The following is a 26,703-nucleotide window of genomic DNA, read 5'->3' on the forward strand; positions in this document are numbered from 1 at the left end:
CATTTGTCAAGTCCTTACTGAGAATCAATCCCCCTGTTCAGGGCTTCAATAACCTTTGTCCCGATTAGGACAATGAGACGGCAGAAATTCTTTGGCTCCAATAGGGGCTAATGAGCCTCAGGTATCCTGGGTTTAGGAACAACTTCTCTAAAAGTTGCTGGCCAAGGTAGAAAGGGGAACCTACGCCTGCCTTGTTTCCAGCTCGGGATCCTTGTTTGGAACAATGAGAACCAGCCCTTCTGTAATCCTGACAGCCTTCTGCCCCCTTTAGACCATTGGTTTGTCTGGCAGCTTCTCATTCTGCAGGAAGGATCCTCTCAGGCAGCTGCTTTGCCCACTTACCTTGCAGCCCTTTTAACCTCACCTTGCTGCCCTTTTAACCTCACAGCTTCTGTAGGCTGCCAATCACTTCCAGCTGAGCTAGCAGGCAGTGGCTTTGCTAATACTTTGGCTGATAAACCAGCCTGGGATAGATAGTTCCTATGACAGGGTCAAAATTGTTTCATATGATGAAATTTCTCTTTTGTCAATTTGCTTCTCTATCTTTTTTTTTCTTAATAAGAAAGTGCACACAGAAGTTTACATTAAGAGAATGTTCAGGCTGCAAAACTGCACATTAAAAACGAAATGCCAGTATTAAGATCAGTGGGCACTTGACAGTTTTAGTTTTAAGCGCTCTGTGCCTCAGCTCCCGGTTTGTAAAATAAGGATAATAGTATCCCTTCATCTCATCGGGGTCTTGTGAAGATTAATTCATGGATGTTATGAAGCATTCACATACTATAGTCATGACAGCCACAGAAAAGCCAAGGAGAAAATGTAGAACTCTTTATTAAGTGCCAGGTTTGGACGGTGGGCAGTAAATAAAGCCTTGCCTCACAACTGAATGAAGAGGGTATAAATAAATATTGAATAACTACCCCTTCATTGATCAACATCCATCCTGATCTCTCTCTAAGGCTGAAGTCCTATGGGAAAAAAATAAAATGTGATCATGTTGTTAAAGATTGTATCAGTGCATATACACAAGGGAGCCAAATTAAGGTTGCACAGGCAACTTTCATTCTGGCATCTCTCAGTTTTGGAGTGCTTGACTTTGCAACCTTAATAATGTTATCACAGTTTTCTTATGCATAATGCTATTGGAAAGGCATTCTCCTGGAATGCCCTATAAATCTTGAGTATGATTTTCCATCACTAGGCCTGCTGTATCCAAGAGGCTAAGAAATCTAAGCAAGTCTTAGCTTTTCTCATGTTATTTTAGGAAGGGAGAGAGAAACTGGTACAAGATTATCAGGTGCTCTTTTGAGGGGGCACCTAGAACAGCTTATAGTGCTTGCTTTGCCAGAAATAAATACCCACGTACAGTCGGTGCTCAGGCTGTTTTATTTACTAATTAAGCAATGGGAAGGGGCTCGTTGGCTTAATTAATCAAAAAGCAAATAAATAAGTAAGATCTATAGGTTACTATCCAGGAGAGGAAACTGTATTTGTGACATCTCTCCAGAGATGGTTCAGAGGGCATGGACATTACAAGGTGCTCACCTGTTTCCCATATTCAATCCACTTGCCTAGATCATTTTTCCAGTACCAAATCCATTTTGTTGTCAGTATGAATTTGGAGGGCTTTGTAACCGATGAAGGTGTGGAGAGACGTCGAAACAAAGTAGAAGTAGAGGAAAGTGACTTGAAATTGATGTTCTGGTCTGCTACGCTAGAGACAGAAATTCAGAAAATGACACCAGTGCTAACTTACTTATCCTCTCTGATCACCAGCTGAAAGAGCTTCCAAATTTATACATTAGAGGCAGAACTGGCAGCACTGCTTCTAAGTTAAGTTTGCTCAAGAAAATTGCCCCACACAAACATGCTCTGATTTAAGAGTTTCAGATTCTTGGGACTGAGAACTGAACACCAGATAAAAACTAACCCTGTCCATATCTCTAACACAGAGCATGCAAACTACATGACGCCAGAAGCATCACTGCTGACTGTCTAGAAAAGTTTATTGGCTAGCCCTAATTTATTTATTGATGTTTTTTGTAATGACTCACAAATGCACATGATGCCAGTAGTTGTTTGCCTCTTACTAGAAGAGTATAAATTGTGTCACGTTGCAGTTAATCAGCAATAAAAACCTGCAGTTGATCAGCATTCTTCTCATGTTGCAGTTATAGAGGGAATGGCCACATGTGTGGACTCTATAGGCTGCATTATGCTGCACTTTGAATGTGCCTGATTTTAATCCTTGTAAAGCTTTGGAATTTGACTTAAAATAAGCCTGGGCTGGCTCAAGCCAAGTGCCCTGCCAGATACAGATGGATAAAAGCCCTGATCCTGTGCTATGCTGCCTGAGAACAGGTATTACAGAAACAGAACCAAATTTCTTTGTTCTTGGGTAGGCAAGAACTCTCAAACAAATCTTATTTTTGCCAATCCTGGGCTTCAGAGAGCCCCAGAGCCCCAAGATCCAAGTGCTGGGTCTGTCACAGAAGGAATGAATACGAAAGAGGGTGACCATAAACGATGCTCCCATTGCATCCTATAGCTTGGATGAATAAGATCCACCACGATGTGCCCATCCTTCACAATGGAGGACTTCATACAAGATTCCTCAAGGCAAGTTCCAAACATTGGCCGTATAAAGGATTGACAACTATAAAGCTTGTATTGACTTACACAATCCACAGGCTCTGAAGAGTTATTACAAATAACTGCTTTATAAATTCTATTTTATTACACACCCAGTCTGTGAACCAAATGCTACACATTTCATTACCCTATATAATCTCAACTGCAGCACAGAACTCTATGGGTTCTTCCACTTACTCCAAGAACATGAAGCCTTCTTCTGTCTAACCTTTCTCTCGTTTCCTGTGCACACTCAGGTTGTCTCTGTATATTCTCAGAGACCCCATTCAGCAACAATTTATGTTACTGAGAAGGCTTGAACAGAAGCTTCAGAGGTCATCAAACGGCTTTTGGGAGAAGTCTTGTCTATGGGCATCAAGCATTAATGTCCCAAATTCTCTTGAGGTAAGGAGTTAACCAGAAACTGAGCTAGGCTGCCCTTGTGCTACCACAGAGCTATGCAGTGCCTTTACCAGAGCCAGCACAGAGGTTTTAAGCGTCGCTATACCTGTCGTTTTGGGGGTCACAATAAGCCTTTTCGACTACCTCCATTCTGGGAAGATCAATCCAGTTGACTCCATTAAATGTCTGCCATCGATAAGGCAGAAAATAATGAATCATCCTGCAGTTATCTGCAAAAAAAACCAAATATGCTAAAGAGTTCACACAACCTTAGAACAGACTGATGGCAAGACACTGAAATGAACCTAGTGGTAAATCCTGCAATGCGTTTTTATTCCCTCAGTTTGATTCTGCTCTCATTTGCATCAGGGTAAATCAAAGTTAGGCCACTGAAGTCAGAGCTAGATTGGAGTGAAACTGAAGCAAGAGTTGAAACATGCCCCTTCTACCCAGTAAAGCGCTGTAAGCTCTTTATATTGTTGATTGTAAGTCATAGTTCACACAACTTTCTTTGCTTAGATACAGCCCTGACAATCAACACAGGCATGCGTGAGAGCACTATTGTTTATCACTGTAACACGTAGATATGACTCAGCATTTATCAGCTCAGCCCCAAAACACCGCAGGGAGAGAGTGTGTAATTTCTCACACAAGGTTAAACAAACAGATTTCACCAGGGAAACCCATGTGCTATGTGTGCAGTTTTGTTGCTCCCTCAGTCTCTTAAAAAAAGAGTTTCAGGACCAGAAAGGGGAACATGCTGAAGGCACGGCCCAAAGCAATACAGAACTGCAACGCTACAGGGTATAAAGCACAGAGGCAGCCAAATTGTTCTGCAGGCAAAGTGTGGGGGCTGGACAGAGCTGTAGGGCTTCCTCCTGCTGTCTTTGGGCCATCATGTTCCTTCAGTGGACTAAGGAGAGGGAGGTCCATATGCGTCCCTGCATACAGGACTGGCAAAACTTCCATGTCCATCAAGCAGCCAGAGCAGGAGTGAGGAAAAATTCATTATTATTATTATTATTATTTGTAATAGCTGCAGTGCCTAAAGTCCCAGTTATGGACTAGGTCCCCTCTGTGGCAGTAGGCACTGCACAAATACAGAAAAAAGAAGATGATCCCTGCCCCAAATAGCCATTGAATCTGAGCCCTAGCCAGAGGAAACTCTCCATTCAGTTCTGTCTCCTCTGTATTTATATCAAGCTATTATTTTATCTCACACTTCGGACAGAGGCAGAGTGAAGCTGAGTTCCTTCCTTTAGCCAGCACTTGCATTGGCCTTGAGATGCTGCAGAGTGCATCAGGGTCAAGTCACTCTTTAAAAACAGAGTTTTGAGGCACCTTAAAGATTAACAGATTGATTTGGGCATAAGCTTTAGTGGGTAAAAACTGCTTTGTCAGTCGCATGGACTGGAAATCACAGAGTAGGGAGATTGTATATACTGGTTGCACCTCCCTAAACCAGCTGGATCATGGATGTTTCTGAGTGACAGAGCTCCAGGGCAGGAGGGCCAGCAGGAGAGAGCCCTACGCATGGCAAGGCTGGTGAAAGTGGGGCCAGAGCCTTTGCAGCCTGGCAGTGGTAGCAGCACTGTGGCAGCGGGTCCAGGGCAACCCAGCAGTCTGCTGGATGGCAGCCGGACTGGTGCTCTTGCGGCAACCTGGCTGGGACTAGGGCAGCTCAGCCGGAGCCACAAGACATCCAGCGGTAGGGCTGGTGCCACAGCATCGGAGCCGGGGTTACATGCTGCAATGCTGGCAGTGGGGCTGGGGCAACCACATTGCCTGGTTGGCAGCGTGGCTGAAGGAGTCAGTGGTTGGGAGAGTGGCAGACTGAGGGAGCTTGTGGCAGGGGATCTGCCTTAGTTCGATAAATTCCCTCATCCAAGACTGCTCGGTAGTGTTCCCGCTAACATGTTCTATCCTTGGGAAGGTTGAATTTTCCTTTGGGCATCTATTAAGGCTTATACAGTTTATCTGGGGAATGTATAGAATCCCCCGGTTTGAAACTTTCACCTTGTGTATGTCACCAACTCACGCTCAGAGGGATAGCCATGTTAGTCTAACAGAAAAAACTATTTAAAAAAAAGAATGGTCCCACAGCACCTTAGGGTATGTCTACACTACCCCGCTGGGGTAATGTAGGCATACCGCACTTGCAAATGAAGCCCGGGATTTGAATTTCCCGGGCTTCATTTGCATAAGCGGGGAGCCGCCATTTTTAAAACCCCGCTGGTTCGAACCCCGTGCAGCGCGGCTACACGGGGCACGAACTAGGTAGTTCGAACTAGGCTTCCTAGTTCGAACTACCGTTACTCCTCGTGAAATGAGAAGTAACGGTAGTTCGAACTAGGAAGCCTAGTTCGAACTACCTAGTTCGTGCCCCGTGTAGCCGCGCTGCACGGGGTTCGAACCAGCGGGGTTTTAAAAATGGCGGCTCCCCGCTTATGCAAATGAAGCCCGGGAAATTCAAATCCCGGGCTTCATTTGCAAGTGCGGTATGCCTACATTACCCTCCTAGTTTGAACTAGGAGGGTAGTGTAGACATACCCTTAGAGACTAACGAAATGAACAGTAGATGCCCCAGAACAAATTAACACATGGCTTCAGAGTATGTAGACAGATGCATGTTTCAAAGAGCTTGCAAATAAGGTTTCATCCTACAAAACAATAAGCAACACACCTAGTACTTGCTACTTTTGATTCATAAAAGCCAGAACTCTACCACAAAGGAAAGATCTAGCCTTAATGCAATCTAATATTCCCTGTATTAATTAGAGATGTTAAATTTAGATTAATGGGCTAATCGAACAGTCGATGCAATGTGCATCGATTATTCGATTAGTCAATAAGGGCTCCTTCGCCTTTGAAGTGTAGCAACAGTCCCAACACTGTTGCTACACTTCAAAGGCGAAAGCACTGCGGGAGCACTGGGCCAACGGGGGACTTCTGCAGTCCCTTGCTGGCGCCATGCTCCTCGCAGCATTTCAAAGCAGCAGCGCCGCATGGTGCAGGCTTCACGTGGCGCTGCTGCTTTGAAGCACCCCTCTTCTCCTCACCCTCCTTGCTGCCTCTTTCTGATAGAGGCATCTGGGGCGGGGTGGGGGGGGAGGGGAAGCGACTAGTCAACAAGTGTGTCGACTATCCGATAAGCATTTGCTTATTGGATAGTCGACCAGTCATTCAGATCCCTAGTATTAATTAGGAACACGAGATTTTTAAAAATCATTAAGATCAGAGTTTTAGATACCTGCAACCCTCAAAAAAAAAATCTGTTAAAAAGATGTTTTTTCTTTCTTACTTTAAGCCATTGACACCTATGTCAACTTTGTTTGAAATGTTATCATACAAATGTCCTGGCGTACCCCCCAGCCAGTTTTCCTCCCTTCCCTCCAACCTAGACAGAGAAGACAGCAGCAAGTGAGTCAGGGACACCCCAAGCAAACTGCCCCCTGCCTCCACCTCACTGCATCTCACTGCATAGATGCCAGCACCCTCCCACCTCCTCCTCCCAGGAGGCTTGAGAGTGCTGAGTTTCTGCTTCTCTCCCAAACTCCCCTCTCCTCTGACACCCCTTCAGCCAATTACTCCCTCCCACCCTTCTCCTCCTCCCTCTCCTCTCCCTCACTCCCCCCACTTATTCCCTCCTTATCTTCTTTCTGTATCTGCTCTAGGAGCTGCTCAGCTTCAATCATGTGCAGCTCCATTTAGCTGTTTGCTTAGCGAGACAATTCCCCGCCCCCCTTGCCGGTCAGTTGAGCTCCCTGCCTGCACGGGAGCTTTGAACTTCTGAGCAGAGCTCAGAAAACAGCTTCATAGCCACACAGACATGCAACTAATAGGTATCTTAGCTGCTCAGATCCCGAGAGTGCTAGACAAGGGAGGTCCAACCTGTATCGGAGTCCTAGCCAGAGGAAACTTCCCATTCAATTCCGTCACACACATACTAGCATATCAAAAGAAGGGAGTTACTTATCAAGTGTAGGACCAGTGTTAGGGAGGCCAATTGAGTCAAGGTGGACCTGGCTCACTCTCAGCAGCTGATGGGGAGATGTGAATACCAAGAAAGGGAAAAGTGCCTTTGTAGTAAATCAATCTGAAACCTTATTCAGTCTTAACTTGATCATGTTAAATTTGCAAATGAATAGCAGATCTGCTGCTTCTTTTTGTAGTCTTGTTTTGAATTTTGTTTTTTTGTGAAAGGCTGGCTACTTTTAAATCCCTCACTGAGAGTCCAGGGAGGTTAAAAAACCTGTAAGGGCACATCCACACAGCAGGGCTAAAGCCGGAATAAGCTATGCAACTTGAGCTACGTCGATTGCATAGCTGAAGTCGAAATAGCTTATTTTGACTTTTGGCACTGTTTACACAGCAGGAAGTCCAAGAAAGAGCACTCTTCCTCCAACTTCCCTAACTCCTCATAAAATGAGGGCTACAGGAGTCAGAGTAAGAAGTCCTCCAGCTCGACATTATTTCAACCTTAAGTCGAAATAACTGCTTGCAGTGTAGACATGGACTATGTTATTTCGGAATAATGTCAGTTATTCCGAAATAACACTGCTGTGTAGATGTACCCAAACAGATACCATTCAGAGAAGCTGAAAACAGCAGAATTCTGGGATTTTTATCTTTTTAAAAAAAACCCTCACTCACCAAAAGTATTAGGTTTAACAGTTCTGGAGACCAATCTACTCTAGACACACAAACATGCAAGCAGTTCCCCTGCCCCTCCAGCATGACCCGGCTCTAATTGGGAGGGCCCATCTCAGGACACATCCGTGTTTGTCTGTTCAGCCTTTGGCTTTTCCTCTGAATCGTATCACCATTGTGACAGCTTTTAGTCCTTGTTTTGGGCCAAGCCACCCTGAGGGCATCAGATATGGGATGGAGAATCATTACTATCAATGTTAAGCCAGTGATTAAGATATGAAAGTTTCCCATTTCTAGTCAGAGATGCATAGTCTGCACTGGGTAGTTCCTGTTGACATTTAATGGAGAACACTATTAGTCAGACTTACCTTTATGTATGCAGTGCCTCCAGATATAGTACAGGCATATCTCATCACGTTTTTCAATGTCTTTGCGCACAGGAACTTTAGTAGAAGGAACCGCTTTAATACCTGTAGAAAGAACATTTTAGATCACAACAACAAATCACCTTGCAAGAGGAAAAAAAACAGATGGGTCTGAGTCTCGGTTCTGTCTGATAGGCAACAAAGTCAGGCCATGCTCTGAACCAAAGTCAGGCCATAGAAACAGAGAATACTAGAACTAGAAGGGACCTCAAGAGGTCATCAAGTCCAGTCCCTTGCCCACACAGCAGGACCAAGCACCACAAAGATCATCCCTGATAGATGTCTATCCAACCTGCTTTTAAATAGCTCGTGATGGAAATTCCACAACCTCCCTAGGCAATTTATTCCAGTGTTTAACCACTCTAACAGTTAGGAAGTTTTTTCTAATGTCCAACCTAAACCTCCCTTGCTGCAATGTAAGCCCATTGTCAAAGCAGATGCCTACAAGTTCACTGTCCAGTAGTTGGCAATGACATTGCTAAAACCCAAGTTCTGCTAAGAAGTATGAGGCACTGGGTATTCATATGTAACTCATTTGTGTCAATGTATAGAAGAGAAAATCATAGGAAGGGCATGTTTGTCCAACCTCGGGGACAGCAGAGACTCCTGTTGCTCACCGACCTGGTAACACTGTGGGCATACAAGTGTTAGTGTACCTGTAGCTCGTCTAGGATACTAGGTCTGTCCCTCATTTGGCCATATTTATTGTCAGTGCCTTCACCACTGAACCAAGCCTGTGGTCTTTCTGGGTGGTACTCCTGAGGTCTGCTAAACCAACTACCTGCACAGGACTGGGACAGCATGAGGGGAGAACGAACAAACGAATGCACGCATGCACACACACATGCACGCGCCACACACGCACACAAAATGCTAGTGACCCTAACATGATTTCTCTTTTATACATTAATACAAACAAGTTACATATTAAACTTCTGATATGATTAGTTACCAGCTGAGGATGTAACTAATTTCCTGGTAAGCATTACCCTTACTGGATGATGCTTACTGATTACTTGGTGACGTAGGTGGGCTGGAGCACTCCCGGCCAGCCAGAGCAGCCCTGTCACTGATGGAGGGCTGGGCTGGGCTGGAGGAGCCACCCTCCCCCCCCCCCACCCACTACGGGATTTCTGGATTCCAGTTACATGACATCATTTTAATTGTTTAACCAGTTAACGTTTTAAAGGGGTATTTACATCCCTATTACCAGCCCACACCTTGTACTTTCCCACCCATTACCCTTTCATCCTTATTTTAAGCAGGATCAATGCATCCCTTTATCATCTTCAAGGAGTGTGTTTATGCTATAACTATGTTGGGGTAAGCCTGTGCTAACCTTCTGGAATGTGTCAACATGAATACCTGTGCCTTGTACTACATGGGAGAAATGTTCCCTCTAAGATTTTCTATCTTTGAGTGGAATAAATTTTGTTATATGCACCAAGGAATGTGTGGATGCACACCACCAATAGAAACACATGCTACTGGCAGTAGTCAGCTGTGGGCACTCTGCCAATCAGCAGGAAGGCACCTGAACGTCTCCTGGGGAGGCTGTCCAAGCACTCAGCTTACAAAGAACACTGCTTGCGCATGATATAGGTCTATAAAATGTAGGATATGATAAAAGATATGACAGAGGTCTATAAAATCATGACTAGTTTTGAAAAAGTGAATAAGGAAAAGTTATTTACTTGTTCCCATAATATAAGAACTAGGGATCACCAAATGAAACTAATCGGTAGCAGGTTTAAAACAAATAAAGGAAGTTTTTCTTCACACAGTTCACAATCAACCTGTGGAACTCCTTGCCAGAGGATGTTGTGAAGACTAGGACTTTAACAGAGTTTAAAAAAGAGCTAAATAAATTCATGGAGGTTAGGTCCATCAATGGCTATTAGCCAGAATGAGTAAGAATGGTTTCCTTAGCCTCTGTTTGCCTGGAAATGGATGACAGAAGAGGACTCATGTGATGATTACCTGTTGTGTTCACCACCTCTGGGGCATCTGGCATTGTCGACCATCAGCAGACAGGATACTGGACTGTATGAACCTTTGTCTGCCGACAGTGGCCAATGGGCAGGATGGGCTGACCCAGTGTGGCCATTCTTATGTTCTAAGCTTTTCCATTCATGATTGGAGTGAGTTGTGTCTTGTGTGCAAACAATGAGGTCATGTGCGTTTGTTTGGATGTGCACCCACAAGTTGCATGGCTCCCCAAGAGACTCTCCCAGGTGTCATCAGTCAGGGTTTTGGGGTTGTCCTGGTGAGTTCCTGACAGGTCCTCTACTCCGTCGGTGCTGATAAATTTTTGGCTGCATGCATGCATGTGCTCCCTTTATCTAAAGAGTTAAACCCCGTGCACTTGGGTCAATGCAGTAGATCTCCGAGAGCCCCCAGAAATGATAGATTCAGGCAAGGATGAAACCAGTCGAGCAGGTGTATTGCCAAATGCTACGCGTTAACAGTTGTTAGCAGAAAGTCTCAACACTAAGTCACTGTGCATTCTGTAAGCATTAATAACGCCCCCACATACAAATGTGCATAAAGCACCCCCGCAACTAGGGTTGGTTGGCGCTCACCCTCTGCAGTGCCCTTTTATAGACATGTACAAAGAAGTTACATCACTTCTTACCTACCAGGCTGCCACCCTCTGTTACCTAGTTACCACCCCTCCCCTTGCAGAAGGGGGGCTCACTTACTATCCTTCATGCTGTTAACTTCGACCCGGTCCTGAACCTAGGTCGGTATGTACATTAGTTTTTGAGGAATCAGTTGGTACCAAGACATTTCTTATTGAGATGTTCTGCTACTCCCCTCTGGCTCACAGTCTGTACCCGGTGCCTCCTTATGTCCTTCCATGCTTGACCTAACTTACACAATCACACAGTTATCAATAGGACCTCTTTCTTGGCTGTCGTGTTACTGAACCAAAGTCTTGCTCACTAGATTGCAGGCCTGTTGCTGTTTTTATGTTACAGGCCTTTATTCAGGCCTGCTGACTCCATGTTACCAACCCTCAACTTACTACACCAGATAGCGTGTCGTCCCCCCCACCTCGTGGGGAGAAGGTGAGACGTGCACCTCCCCCCAGGGAGCACTACTCCCTGGTCAGCCTATGTGCAGGGCAGGGACTGCCCCAGGCTACCCTTCATGGGGCTAGCTGTGTGTCCCCACCTGGGGCAGAGGGAAGCTGCTGCCAGTGCTCTGGGTTTGCAGAGAGTGAGGTGCTAGGGGTGGTGCAGTGACATGTGGGAATGGGGAGGGAGGGCAGAGCATTGGGGGGCAGAGGGCTCTGAGGGGCAAAAGAGAGGTATGGGAGGGAGGAAGAGATGCAGGGGGCTCCAGCCCCATGAGCGGTCGCACCACAGCCCGGCTCCAGCTTTGGGCAGCCACCACGCAGCCTGCCCAGGGAACAGTTAGGAAGCCAGGACAGGCCCGTATGCAGGAATTTCTGGGGGGGAGGGGGGTTTGTAAATGTGGGCCACCATTTTTTTTAAATATAAAGGAGTTCAAAATAGTCATGCAATCAGTGTGCATAAGAGAAGTTAACGAAAAATCTGAGGGGGGGGGGGAGAATCAGTGAGTGGGAGAAAGTGTTCTAATTTCTTTGCTCTTTCCAGAGAACAGATTTTTAACGGGAGATTGAAGATTGATTTACAGATCTCTCTTCCCACCCCCCACTAAAAAGTCCTCATTAATATAGCATTATGGTGTACATGAGATTTCTCTCCTCAACACACGAACGGTCAGATCACAGCCAGAACATGACATAATAGGATTTTAGAACTGGAAAGAATGCCTAACACTTCAGAGATGTGTAAAATCCCATAATAAAATCCAGTACTATAGGAACCATGCACTTAAAAAAAAAAAAAAAAAAAAAAAATCGACCAACCAACCAAAACTCCCTCTCCTCCAAATATCAGGTTATCAGTGAAAGTTAAAATCCAGATTAAGGTTCAGTGTTTCTGCTCCACTGCTGTACAAAAGTTTGCCAAACAGAAGTTCCAAAGTCGAGGGATTACGGGACAGCTCTTGGACAACGGAACAAAACCCTCCATGAGCTTAAACCTAAAAGGAGCTTGTTCTAGGACACTCAGTCCCCAACCCTGGAGAACGGAAGACATGTAGAGCGAGGCTCCCCAGCCTGCACACTCCACACATGAACCAGGCAGAGCGGCTCCAACCTACCTGGCACTCCGGGGAAAGCAGAAGCAGCAACAGCATGAGAAGCCAGGGCACTGTGTCCACCTCCAGGACTGGGGAGGGGAGGGTGATAGACATGGGACAGGCAGGAAGGTCTCACACCTCTGCAGGGGGCCTCTGTCATCAACCAGGATTCCCTGGAAGTCCCCCCATAGCTCCCCCAGCAACAGCTGGGTCCCTGTCTGTGCCACTGCTCTACACAGGGGAGAGGAGCCAGCCACAGTAAACACTTGCCTGCTAGTGCTCTGCAGGGGACGTGAGGTGCTGCGAACCGGCCTCCTGCTTGTTCCCCCTCGCAACCTTTGTTCACTGCTGAGCTGGGCATGGGTGGGGGGAGGGTGAGGAAGGCAGCCACGGTCTTGGCACCCCCATTAGGCTCCCCACCACATGACCCTAGCCACCTCCGGTCACCAGAGTCGCTCCCCGCCATGTGGCTCTGGCCCACTTGACACGCAGTTCCGGCTCCGGTCCTGGCTGGGGTTGATAATTACATAGTTTAGTTGGGATTGGTCCTGCCTAGAGCAGGGGGCTGGACTTGATGACCTTCTGAGGTCTTTTCCAGCTCTATGATTCTATGATAATGGGACTTGGCAGAGCAACTCACCGCCTGCCATGTGGTTCTGGCCAGAGCATCTGCTGCCCATTGCCTGGCCCATGGCTCCAGCCCTGGGGAACTGCTGAAGGTGGTGGCTTCCCTACTGCTCCTGGGGCAGGGTATCCACCTGCCAATCAGCCCTGCCCCAGAGCAGCCCCTGCGTGGCTCTCCTGGGCAGGTGGGCAGGCCTCAAATTCTGGGTGCTAGCCCGCGCAGGCGCACACCTTAGCAGGAACACTGCTTGGGAGTGCCTGATTTTTTAGCACCACTAGCCCTTTGCCAAGTTCATGTAACAGACAGCGAACACATAAGCACTGACTGATACATGGCTTGTCTTTGGTTCAGAGTATGGCCTGATTTTTCTGCCTATGGTTCAGGCTACAGGTCTTGCACCAGGCTTTGTGCTCTGGGCTCCCTCTCTACTACATTACTGATATCTCAGAGTGGGCTTCAACACAACCTCGCAGCGAATAAAGTTGTAATACTAAATTTTATATTCTACTTCTTAGATAGGAGATGGGGAGAACAAAGATGCCAAACAATAAAACACAATGTGGGATGATTTAAATCGACATACTAACAAAGCTGCCAAAGCCACTAACAGATGGACAACAAAAGAAATTAAATGAAATCTTCAGCTTCAAGGATGAGGGGGAAAAGGCAGGTAGGGAGAGCAGGTCTCTGCATTAGCCTCTATTAGCTTCTAGTAGTTAACAGTCCAAAAAAGTCTGTGCCTTTGTCTTCACCCCAATAATTTCTCAGCTTCTGGTGTCACTCCAGCACTCCACTGCGACTCACAACATAATACCACAAAAAGCTGCCAATGAACTGAATCCTCTGCTAGTTGACTTCAATGGTATCACACTGGTTTACATGAGTACATGACCTGCACCGAATGTCCAATGAAAATACACTGTTTTCCCCAGCAACATGCTACTACATAATATGTCGGTAGTAATGGTTACAAATGAATGTGTTCATTCCAGCTAGGAAAACAGAAATTATTTTATTAGCCCTTAGTAGCAACTTACTGTACAATTACTGGCCAGGGATCTATTATGTGCATGAAGAGATACCAATGCATATTGTGTACAAGTGCTTCCCTCTGCATGGTCTATGATAGGATCTAGCCACTGTTTGATCCATTCTTGTGAGCAGAACAACTACTGAAGGAAAGGAGGAGGGATTGTCAATATCCAGCCTAGGCTCAAGTACTAAGGAGATGCGGAAAGCAGAAAAGATGGCTGAACATACAAACTAACTGGTACGTGTATAGCTTTACCTTGTGATGGAGACACATATGGTGTAGAGGCTGGTGTAGAAGTGGGCTTAGGTCTGATTTCTTCTGGATTCCCAGCACTTGGTTCCACTTTATATCTAACTTGTGTTGCTCTGTACTGTGGCACTGAAAGCAGAAAAGGATGGTGGAATCCCACACAGCACTAGGTAAAGAATAGCCTCCAGCACATCCAAGGGAGAGGCTGAAGTATCATTCATGCTACAATTTACACCTGTTTGTTTACACTTACTTCTCCTCTGGCCCACCACCTTGCTGAACTCGGCATGCTTGTGATCACAGATGATCTGGATGTTCTCTGCCACACTACTATTTAATCCTTCTGCTAGCAGCAACATCAGCACATTGCTGTCCAGAATCTTGTGGGATCTCTTGCACGTTGGAAACCTACACTCTCCGCGGAGGAAATGTCGGCAAACATGAAGTTTGTTGCAACTGCCTTGCTGGCTGCAAGACCCGTACAGTCCTTCCCCTTTGTTATAGAATTGGCATACCTGGGCAAGGAGGGAGGAAAAATGCGTCATTAGGCTTTGCTTAACCTGACTTGCATATGGATTCTGTGATGAAAAAAACAGGAATAAAAAACAAACAAAAAAAGACACTATCGATTAGATGCAGTAACCGGGCCATATTTGTGGAGTGGAAGGTCACAGAGAATAGACATTGTAAGCTTCTGCAGACATTTTCATGGATTTCAAAGCTGAGTGAAGTTTCTAGAAGGGCATGCCAACCTTTCTAACAAATGGCACTTTTGGCCACACCAAATTGTTTGCATAGATTATTTATGATTTGTGTTGCACCTGCCATGGACCAAGCACCCATTGCATTAGTTGCTGTATAAACATAGAACGATATGTAATATTTTGCATAAATTCATCATTTCCCAAGGCAAGGTCTCTCGTTTTGTTCCTATTTGTTCAGTGTAAGATTATAAAATCCTGTTTATTTGGTTAACTGATTAAACGGGGCATGTGTGGGAGGAGGCACACCACCCTGGCTGGAGCAGCCCCTCTCCCTCCGCTGGGCTGGAACGCCCTCCTACACCCTGTCTGCGACCCTCCCATGGCAGGCAGGGAGCTGCTCCAGCCCCGCCAGTTATCCGTAACCTGTAAGCCTCACCTGTTAAGGGTGAGGCTTATCGGTCAACCCTAGCACAGCGCATAGTACCGCTGGGTCCTGCCGTCCATGACTAAGGTTCCTAGATGTTACAGTAATTAAAAATATGAAATTCTAAGCTGCAACGGCCAAGCCTCCTTTTTGCTTAGGTGACAGGTTTGTTCTGTGCTTTTTCTAGATCTTTCTTAGGCTGGACTGAGAAGTAAATGAGCCACACCTTACAATTCATACACAAATGATGTTGTCTCCCTAATTAACAAAGAGTGCTATTTGGTCTTGCAACAACATCTAGTGTCAAAATACTCTGATGGGAAAAGTCCTATGTAATGCTGAGTATGACTAGAAGATACTACTGTAAAGAGTTAAATGGCACATCAAATAATTAGACACAAAATTAATATCGCCAAAAGAAACTAAGAGTACATTTCGAAATGCATTATCCTTGATTTTTATCTGCTCACTGAACAGAGAGCAGGCTCTCAATGACTTGGGCCAAGGACACCCACAATCACAGCTGAAAATTCTGCTCCTGTGGCAGAATGGAACTTTCCACTCTAACAGTGAACCTAGCAATGGGAGTAGACAATACAGGATGTCCAGGTTTGGAATGGTACATGTCTAATCTGACTGACAAGGTATATAAAGCTAGAAGACCCTTAGTATTTAATGTGTAGCATGCTCACTGCCACTGTTTTTTCTTCCCAGAGGACAATCTCTCTTCCCTGTCTTCCCCAGCTAGGTACAACATATTTTTCTGTGTTTCAGTCACTTTCCCATCGCAGATTCACTTTTACCCTCTTTAGCGGTTCCTCCATCTCATACCTGCACTTATATACTCATAAAACTGCCTCTCCTTCATGTCAATCAACTTTTCACAGTACTTTCAATGGCTCCAGGACCAGGCTAACAGACATTCATGCCTCCACAGATATTTATTAAAGCCTCCCATTTTGAAAGGAGTAACCCTAGAAGTTTCAGGGAAAGAAATCTTAATTGGTTTTAGTTGACAGCTAGACTTTGGAACAGATCAACCAGTCTGTCACTTCATAGGGATTCTAGGAGCTTGTGCCCTGGAGCAGAAACTGACAAAGACCAGTAAAAAGATTTATAATGGACTCGACTGTTAATTAGGGATATCCTTATGTAATGTTGGATTCGATTTTTCCTTTAGTAGATGCATGTATGCCTCTGTAGATCAGGACTGGAATTGTTGGAGAAGCTTCAAGTCATGACTATACACTGGAGAAGTTGTGATTGTATGCAGGAAGCAAGTCAGACATCATGCTGGACTTACATGTTTGTCTCTCTCTCATGTTTTTCATTTACACAACATTTGTACAAAATATATTCATGGCACCGGTTACAGACAAGAGGAAAGTTGCAGACAAATCAACTGACTTAGTTTCCACAGCAAATGCAAACACAGCATCAAGGAGATAATGAAACCAGGAAATACGAAAGCATATCTCACATGCAGCTGACAAATAAACGCACACATAACAAGTCTCTGGGGACAAATAAAGGTTAAAAAGGATAAACAGCACTAAATCCATGAGACTCTCAATCATTCTCAGATTTCAGGTTCATTATTACTGAATAGACTAGGTGCTGGAATCTCAACTCATTCATAAACATGTTGATTGAAAGGGGAATGTGTGGTTGCTTTTTAAGTTCCTGTCCCGGTCTTGGTTGATTCTTGTTTAATAGATTCCAAGGCCAGAAGGGGCAATTAGATCATCTAGTCCAGGTGTGGGCAATAAAATGGTGGTGGTTCACCAGGGTTAGTCTCTGGTAGGTCGCTATATTTATCTGCATCACTGCAGGTACCAGCAATCACAGCTTAAATTGGCGGCAGATCATCATTCCTGACCAATGGGAGTGGCAGGAAGCGATGTGGTCCAGGACACCACTTCCTGCAGCTCCCATTAGCTGGGAACAGCGATCCATGGCCAACAGGAGCTGCAATTGCTCATACCTGCAAAAGTGTAGGTAATACAGCAGTGGGGGGCCCACAAGGCGCCATCCCTGGCAGACTGGATCCAGCCATGGGGCCAGTATTTGCCCACCCTGATCTACTCTGACCTGCTATATAACACAACACATTTTGCTCAGATACCCCAATGACATTAATGTTTTTTTTGTTGGCATGGCTTCCCTGATATCCAGTTCCATGCTTTAGCTTCAACATAATCCCTCACCTCTTCCATTCCTAGTTAGCAAGTGGCCTTTCCTTATGAAATCAGTATGACTCACATCAGGCAGGAGGAAAGGGTCGTTCTGGAGAAGGAGGACCCTCAGCTCATTCTCATTAAGGCCACTGACTTCATGGCTCTTCAGTACTTTGCGGTTCCCATCTGAGAAGATATCATGGGAGTATTTACATGCCCTGCAAAGGAAACAAAAGTCAGATCAAACAAAACAAAGGTCAGATCAAATACATGGATCTTCAACCAGCATGGCTTACAAGACCAACCACACTTAAGGGACAGCAAAGTGAGTTTAGGAGAAGGAACGAGATGAGACTCAAAAAATAAAAATAAAAACTCAGTAACAGTGAGGGATTTCAACTCTCCTCATATTCACCTCAAGATGGGATGCAGGGATAAAGTTTCTTGACACCTTAAATGACAGCTTCTTGGAGCAACTGGTTCTGGAACCCACAAGGAGAGAGGCAATTCATGATGCAGCCCTAAGTGGAGCATGATATGGTCCAAGAGGTAAATATAACTGCACCACTTGGAAACAGTGACCATAATGTAATAACATTTAACATCCTTGTGGTTGGAAAAACACCTCAGCAGCCCAAAACTGTGGCGTTTAATTTCAGAAAGGGGAACTACACAAAAATGAGGAAGTTAGTTAAACAGACATTAAAAGGTACAAGGACAAAAATAAAATCTCTGCAAGCTGCATGGAGATTTTTCAAAGACACCATAATAGAGGTCCAACTTAAATGTATACCCCCAAATTAAAAAACACAGTAAACAAACCAAAAAAGTGCTACCACAGCACAACAATCAAGTAAAAGAAGCAGTAAGAGATAAAAAGGCATTGTTTAAAAAGTGGAAGTTAAATCCTAGTGAGGAAAATAGAAAGAAACATAACACTGCCAAATTAAGTGTAAAAGTATAAGAAGAAAAATCCAAAAAGGAAATGAAGAACAGTAATAGCAAAATGTTTTTAAGTACCTCAGAAGCAGGAAGCTTGCTAACCTAGAAGTGGGGCCCAGGACAACAGAGATAGTAAAGGAGCAATCAAACATGATAAGGTCATTGTGGCGAAACTAAATAAATTCTTTGCTTCGGCCTTCATGGCTGAGGATGTTGGGGAGATTCCCAAACCTGAGCCATTCTCTTTAGGTGACAAATCTGAAGAGTTGTCCCAGATTGAAGTGTCAGTAGAGGAAATTTTGGAACGAACTAATAAACTTAACAGTAATAAGTAACCGGGACCAGATGGCATTCACTCAAACGTGAAATTGCGGAACTATTAACTGTGGTTTGTAACCGATCCTTTAAATCATCTTCTGTACCTAATGACTGGAAGATAGCTAATGTGAGACCAATATTTAAAAAGGGCTCTATAGGTGATCCTGGCAATTACAGACCAGTAAATCTAATGTTAGTACCAGGCAAATTAGTTGAAATTATAGTAAACAGAATTATAAGATGCATAGATTAACATAATTTGTTGCAGAAAACTCAACATAGTTTCTGTAAAGGAAAATCATGCCTTACTAATCTACTAGAGTTCTTGGAGGTGATCAACAAGCATGTGGACAAGTCCTAGACTGGATGTTTTATTTAAATCTGATTTTGTTTATTTAAAAAAAACCTTTAATTTAAACTTATTTAAAACATAAATATAAAGCCTGTGTTAAGACTTAAATTTAATATAATCTATTAAAATAATTTACATTAAATTGAAAAATTATCAGATGTTTGCTGCCAAAACAATGAACTAAGCAAAGTCACTAGCTAAGCACTTGTGAACAGCATGTGCTGCAGTACTGTACTAAACAAGCTTTTCACAACCATAGGTTCTTGTATGTGCAGAGAGAATATTTATTTTCTTCCTTTCAGTTTATTCAAATAGTTCAGTACAATGACTAATTCATTCAAGCAAGAAACCAGTTAGGAGCTGAAAATTCAGGGAAGCTTGTTTTCTTCTGACAGTCTATGCATAAAAACTAAATGTGAGAGAGATAAGAGTTACTAAAAGTTTGAAGGACATGGTGACCACAGAAATAATGAATTCAATTCATTAATAGCAGACATTATTGCTTTTCTTTAATCAATTTTAAAAGCAAAACATGTTTTGATAATGGGTTTGGGTTTTTTATGTATCCAGCACATTGAAAGTAGCTTTCTATAACCGATAACTTTTAAAATCTACTGCTGAGAGAATTCTGTGCCAAAGAATTAAAAAGCTCTGCACACAATATTTTAAAATTCTGTATATTTTGTCAAAAGAACACAATATAATCAAGCCAATTTCAATGATTTAGGTAATTTATTTCAAAATACCTGTCAGCAAGAATGTCCATCACTGGAGGAGTGTGTGTACTGGGCAGAGCTATTTGGGAAATGAAGGTCAAGCTGCTTCAGTTTTGCCCCTGGAAGCTGATCCAGCCCCCATACGTGCTGGAACTAAAGATATTCTTGTACCCCCTGGCTTGAAATGGTTTCTATCATGTACATGTTTGTTCTATGTCTCTCCACCCACATTAAAATAATTTGTCCAGCACCCCTACCGACTCCTGCTCCAGTATCAAGGATTTTAAGAGGTGGGTAACAGACTAATCATGTAATCAATACAATTTGTATCAACTACACAATTAGTAGATAAGGGGACCCGCTGCAGCTCTGCAGTTTAAATGCAGTAGGAGACGGGTGAGCAGGCCGCCTAGTTCCTACTACATTTAAACTGCAGAGCGACAGCTGGGGTAGATCCGGGACCTGGTGCAAGCTGGGACAGAGCCTTTCCGGCTCCCACCAGGGAACTGGCTTTTAAATCAGTTCCTCCCAGCACCAGCTCCCCCCTTTGCTGCTTCTGTATCTGGGGAGCAGGTAGTCAAGTAGTGACTCAATTACCCAAAAGCGGCGAGGAGTCCTGTGGCACCTTATAGACTAACTATACTCCATACAGCCCCCCATGGGACTGATGAAGTGGGTCTTCGCCCACGAAAGCTTATGCTCCAACACTTCAGTTAGTCTATAAGGTGCCACAGGACTCCTCGCCGCTTTTGCAGATTCAGACTAACACGGCTACCCCTCTGATAATCAATTACCCAAGAAGCCTAGGCTTATCGGGTAGTCGACTACTCAACTAGTCACTTACATTCCTATCCAGTACTAGCTCTGGCTACTGCTTCTGCCCCATCCTGGCCCCAGCTACTGCTTTAACCCCAGTGGCTGACCACTGGCCACTTGAGCTGGCTCCAGCTACTGCTCCTGCAGTTGGGATATGAACGACTAGTTGACTATGTTGGGCCCAGAAAAACAAGGCCTGGTCAACATTATGCTAAGAAAAGTTAACAAAGGCTAATTTCATAGGCCTCTGAGTATTCTTGACCAGAACCAGGAATGTGGTTCAAACAGAGGTGCACCCTCCATGCTGGCTTAGCTTATAGAAGTAAGATAAGTGATAAATTACATATTTGTACCTACTGTAAGTAGAACAGCTTGTTTTGGGAACTGGTCAGTAACTCCCTGTTTCTGTTCCCCTTCGCTAATCTTACCTCCCTATTTTTGCCCTTTGTTTGTGCTCAAATCCCTTGTCTCCTTGTTCCTGGTACCTGCCTTTTGTGATTGATAGGAAAGTAGCTGATGCATTATGAAGCACTTCTGGCCACAATGTATGGTTGGCCAAGATATGCATAGATACTAAAAGTTTCTAATTAAGAGAAAGGGGGGTGGGCTGCTTGGGTGAAAAGCTTATGACACGACAGAACTGTCTTTATAAGCCTACCTGTTACTAAAATCGTGGCTGGTTCTCTTTGGAGACGGGCCGCTCTCTATTGTTGTGTGCACTCTTCAATAAAGAGTTTGTGATTGGACTTTGCTGGTGTTGCCTGTCTCTTTGCGGTCAGACAACAAATCAAGCCGTCTGGGCTAGAGTCCCTGACAACTATCTGATAAGCAAATGCAAAGAGGCAGCAAGGGGGGGGGAAGCCTGCTTCAATCTCCCCTCCATCTCCCACCCCCACCCATGAGCAGCAATGTACACTAGTACTTACCAGAGCAAAGCTTTTGTAGTTGGGAGGGTGGGGTTAAGTACTTGTGAATAACAAAAGCTTTGTAGCTCAACTGCCAGTGTAGAGAAAGTGTCAAGAGCTCACACATGCATTCAGGCTAGAGAAAGGAATTGCATATAACAAGGCCATTGCACACTCACTGACAAGGAATAGTGATAGAAATGTAGCCGTGTTAGTCTGGGGTAGCTGAAGCAAAGTGCAGGACAATGTAGCACTTTAAAGACTAACAAGATGGTTTATTAGATGATGAGCTTTCGTGGGCCAGACCCACTTCCTCAGATCAAATAGTGGAAGAAAGTAGTCACAACCATATATACCAAAGGATACAATTAAAAAAATGAACACATATGAAAAGGACAAATCACATTGCAGAACAGGAGGGGGATGCAGGGGGGGGGGAGGAAGGAAGGTAAGTGTCTGTGAATTGATGATATTAGAGGTGGGAAGAGTGGGATGTTTGTGAGTTAATGGTATTAGAGGTGATAATTGGGGAAACTATCTTGGTAATGGGTGAGATAGTTCAAATGTTTGTTCAGTCCTTTTTGGAAAGTGTCGAATTTTAACATGAATGACAGTTCAGAGGATTCAAGTATCAGAGGGGTAGCCGTGTTAGTCTGAATCCGCAAAAGCGATGAGGAGTCCCGTGGCACCTTATAGACTAACTGAAGTGTAGGAGCATAAGCTTTCGTGGGCAAAGACCCACTTCGTCAGATGTGTAGGAGCATAAGCTTTGCCCACGAAAGCTTATGCTCCTACACTTCAGTTAGTCTATAAGGTGCCACGGGACAGTTCAGAGGATTCCCTTTCAAGTGCAGATGTAAAAGGTCTTTGTAGCAGAATGCAGGTGGTTAAGTCATTGAGAGAGTGACAAGGAAGGCAGAGGAATGACTTATAAAATGTGTCTAAAGAATATGGAACCCACTCTTATGGGTTCTGTACAAAGAAGGGTGGGAAGAAATTCTGGAAGACATTAGGACAATAAAATATTAAAAGGGATCTGTTTATCTCAGAGCCACAATAGGCCATTTGCAGTGAGAACCAATGAAAACAAAAGAAAATGAGAAACGCAGAGGGGAACAAGGACAGATCCAGAAACAATGCTGTTAGTCTGGCTAGCCTAAAATGTAACTCAGTAAAGCCCCGTAGCCAGGCATACCAAAATAATAACATTTGTAAAATAAAACTTCTCCTGACACTGTTTAAATTTAACTACTTTTTAGTCCTTACCCTTTTGGGATCTCACTGACTTTTGAACCTTCTGTTCACATGCTGCGATTGAGTCACATCTCCTGTACAAGACTTGATTTCTGGAGTTTTTTCCCTCCCCATATCAACATTCTATTTTGCCTGGTGTTTTATTGATAAATAAGGTAAATTCTCTGCTTTAAGGCCCCTTATTCTGCAGCAGGACCTTTGAGAATAGGCTCCTGGAGCCTGCATAGAAGTGAAGTCAACAGTGACAGAGGTGTAATCAAGAGCAGGATTAGGTTCAGGAGGAGATAACACATGCACATTTAAGTGTAGATTTTACCCTTACAATCTCATTCTTTTCTGGGTTGTTCCAGCATAAACTAAAGTAGCTTACTTGTCCAACAGAATTGAGATAATTTGTTGCAGAATCAAACTGTTAAAAATTCCTAAGTTAAGAAAAATATTGCATTGCCTAAGAAAAGAGGCTGTTTACCCAGAAAAGAGTTATTTCCACATTTTATCAACATACTGTCTACTTTTTTATGAACCTAAAGGAAATGGACAAATTTGAATATCATCTTATATCTATGTAAAACAACAAAAAAATGTGATAAAGATGGAGATTTGTGGGGTTGCCAAGTGAAAAGCCTAAGATAGTATATTAGGGAGTTACACGCCCTGCTCACTATGCTCAGCAACCCCCCTATCGTGGGCGGTAGGCAAACCCAGCTTCCCCCACAGCCACCAGGCAGGGCCAGATTGCGGCTGTGCCAGCCCGAGCCCCTTCTCCCTCCCCGTCCCTGCTCCTCCTTCCCCCAGCCACGCCAGCCTGGGCACCTTCTTCCCAGCCCTGCCAGCCCAAGCCCCTTCTCCTGCCCCTGGCCATGCCAGCTCAAGCCCCTTCACACATACCCTACCGCACCACCCCAGACCCCTTCTGCCTCCCCGCCCCCGGCAACACCAGCCATCCCCTGGCCACCCCTCAGCCTAACGCTAAACCACCCCTCTCAAGCGAGGCCATGCCAGGCCCTGCCCCCAGCATCTGGGGAAGGCTAGGCCATGGTGTGCCTAGTCCGGCTCACCTCCTGGTGGCAGGGGAAGGCCAAGGTCATGGTGCCCGAGCAGGGTTGCCAGACAGTTTCACAAAAAATACCGAACATGGCAGGAAGAAAAAATTGGTTAAAAAACCCCCCAAAAAAACACGCACACAAAAAAAGTCCCAGCGCCTTTAAATCCCACGCTCCCAACCCCCACCAGACGCTACAGGGGAAGAATGTCCCAAGCGGCCATCTGTCCGGTATTTTGTGGGTTTTTTTTTTTACTGGACAGAAGCAGCAAATACTGGACTGTCCGGGCCAATACCAGACAACTGGCAATCCTATGCCCCATCTCTCCAATTGATAATGGATGGGGCTTGGCTCCGGGGACAGGGCCTGGGGCAGAAGGAGTGGGGTGGGGGCGGGGCTTTACCCATCCATGCCTAGCCCCAGCCTGTGGATGCTGTGACGTGGTGACGTCACTTTGTGTCTCACAGGAACATTTTTTTTTTTTATAGAGAAAGAGAGAGACTTTAGAAATGTGACTCTGTCAGTCTGTCCATCCATTCAAGAACTTCTCCTAAGCGGTAAGAGCTAGAACCACCAAATTTGGTACCCAGATTCCTCTTATCATAACTTAAAGCAAAGTGAGGGTTTGGTTGCTCCAGGATAATGGGATATGTGTGGAATTCAATTGCTTCTCATAAAATGGAAAGGGAAGGGTGTGGCAAGAGGAAATGATATGGCAGAATGGCCATGGGAGGCTGCAAAATGACAGAGATGGGGACCAGGATAGCTATGACCCCATTGGGCTAGCAAGGAACAGGAGTAGAGAAAGGGATAGCTATCTATTGTATATTTCAGAGAGTTTGTGTGAATGTGTCTGTCTGTCCCTCAGCTGGGGAACATGCACCCCTCCCCCACTTGTGCCTGTTGGAATGTAAGTGGCCATGGAGAAGCACTTCTCACCTGGCCCCAAGTTGCTGCCTTGAGAAAGGATGCGGGTTGTCCTCTGTCCCTAGGGCAGCCTGCACAATGAACCCCTCATTGCCAGCCCCACCCCAGAGCAATAATTGAAGTGAAGAAAAACAAAAAACTTATTTCAGTTAAGGAGCCGAGTAATGCCAGGTAAATCTTCTAGTTAAAAAGAATAAAAAGCACAGCACATTTTCTTTGGAAGGTATCATCCGAACAACTGTTCTTCCAATTCTGTTAGCAGCTCTTCTTAACTATCTTATTTTTACAGGCTATAGAAGCAACACAGGCTGGATTTTCCAACATATGGATTACATCTGAGAGGGGTCAGATCTGGGTTATGACAAATTACAACACCATCATAATTTTCAGCTATAACATAAGTCATTAGTGAGGACACCCCGATCATATCCAGCGTTATAGGAGGACATCTAGTCACCTGATAGCTGGGATTAGGAATGGGAATCGTTAACCAGGAAGCATCACCCTTATGGTTAAAACCGTTGGGTTTATTACTGGAGCCTGGGCACGATGGGCCTGTATAGCTCGGTGCTCTTGTGCACTCCTTAATATTTACTTACATAAATCTGATTTTGTTCAAATATATTTTCAATGTATTTGAGATCATGACCTAAGTGAAAGCCTATTTAAATGTATTACTTGCGGGCTGCGCCCCGTGCCCGCTATGCTCTCCTACCCCCTTCTCTCTGGTGCGATGACTTCATGCCCCCCTCGGGTGAGATGACGTCATTCTGTTACCGCCCCCCCAGGGGGGAACTTTTTTTTTTATAGAGAGATACTAAATAATCCATTTGTAACCACCCATGTTCAGAGCTCCAGGGTTTCCTTAGCTGCATGCCCCCATGACCTAGAATTTCAGGCGTGCAAAGCACAACAACCAGGCCCCATCTTGTGTGCCACAGATCCCCCTGCCCTCTCCCTCACTTGGCACCCTGGTGCCTAACCCCGCCCCTTCCTACCCAGCAACTGGTACGGACTCCCTGCTCCGTTCCCCTCCCCCTCCTCGCATCTAATGCCTGATCCCATGCTCCACCCCGCCCCTTTCAGCCTCCCCCCTCCTTGACACCCTGGAGCCGAGTTCCCTCCCAACTTTTCCTCCTCGCACCGCGCTGCCCCCCGCCCGTCGCCACTCACCGGGTTCCGAAGTTGCACTTGCCCATGAGGTTGAGCTTGCAGAAGTGGAGGCGCTGGCAGCCCGCACACTCCTTGCGGACGCAGAGCCGCAGCGGCGACACGGCGAGCACCCAGCGGCAGCCCCCCTGCATGTGCACCAGAAACCGCTCGTGCCCCACATCCCGCAGGATCTGCTCCAGCTGCGGCTCGGGGAGCCCCACGTGCTGGGGGATCTGGCTGAACTCCAGCCGCCCCCCGCTGGAGCACAGCACCTTGGTAATGAAGCTGCAGACCGCGGGGTCCGACATCCTTGCTCGCTTCCCCGGGGGTAGGACGGGACTGAGCGGTGGGCGGCTCCGCTCGCTTGGGTTTCTTGGGCGGAGCAGGCGCCTCCTCCCGTCCAGCTGGTAAGAAGAATCGAAACTGAAGGCAGAAGAGCACGGCCGTGGGGGATGGGCGGAAGGGCTGTGAGTTAACAGGCGAAGTCATGCAAAATATGTAGCAGGAGGGGAGGGCATTTTAGACCCTCATTTACAGACATGTATCCTGGATCTAACGCTGAGGGAGACCAGCTGCAAACCAGAAAGATGTTGGTGTCATCTGGAATACACAGTGGAGGAGGCGTAACAGAAGCCCCTTTAAATTAGGGTCAGAGTTTTGCCCCTCTGCCTGACCCCCGGCCCCCCACAACCAACCACCAGCCTGATGCTCCTGGCCCTTGCACCATTACACCCAGCAGCATGGAAAGCATAGGGTTGCCAGGTGTCCGGTTTTGAACTGGACAG

General features: G+C 45.4%; 1 protein-coding gene across 7 annotated transcripts in view; it reads right to left on the reverse strand.

Annotated features, from left to right (window-relative positions):
* The window catches only part of LOC102450231 (protein mono-ADP-ribosyltransferase PARP12-like), a 41,300-nt gene extending 15,003 nt beyond the window's left edge, over positions 1–26,297 (reverse strand). The window contains exons 1-9 of one of the 7 annotated variants that reach the window (XR_012896470.2): positions 25,940–26,297; positions 17,579–17,711; positions 14,442–14,703; positions 14,195–14,317; positions 12,552–12,791; positions 8,052–8,153; positions 3,140–3,263; positions 1,546–1,714; positions 921–968 (exon numbers count right to left, since the gene is read on the reverse strand). Coding sequence is in view for 5 of the 7 variants with exons in the window: in XM_075900893.2 (XP_075757008.2) it covers positions 921–968; positions 1,546–1,714; positions 3,140–3,263; positions 8,052–8,153; positions 12,552–12,791; positions 14,195–14,317; positions 14,442–14,703; positions 17,579–17,711; positions 25,940–26,226 (1,488 nt within the window). In the remaining 2 variants the exon portion in view is untranslated. Of the gene's footprint in view, positions 1–920; positions 969–1,545; positions 1,715–3,139; positions 3,264–8,051; positions 8,154–12,551; positions 12,792–14,194; positions 14,318–14,441; positions 14,704–17,578; positions 17,712–17,908; positions 19,160–25,939 lie in introns of those variants that run through there. The other 6 variants (XR_012896469.2, XM_075900893.2, XM_075900910.2 and 3 more) reach the window with 6 other exon arrangements.
* Positions 26,298–26,703: the final 406 nt, after the last annotated feature.

Source organism: Pelodiscus sinensis, chromosome 1, assembly GCF_052426305.1.
Source record: "Pelodiscus sinensis isolate ZL-2025 chromosome 1, ASM5242630v1, whole genome shotgun sequence".
NCBI classification, from domain to species: Eukaryota; Metazoa; Chordata; order Testudines; family Trionychidae; genus Pelodiscus; species Pelodiscus sinensis.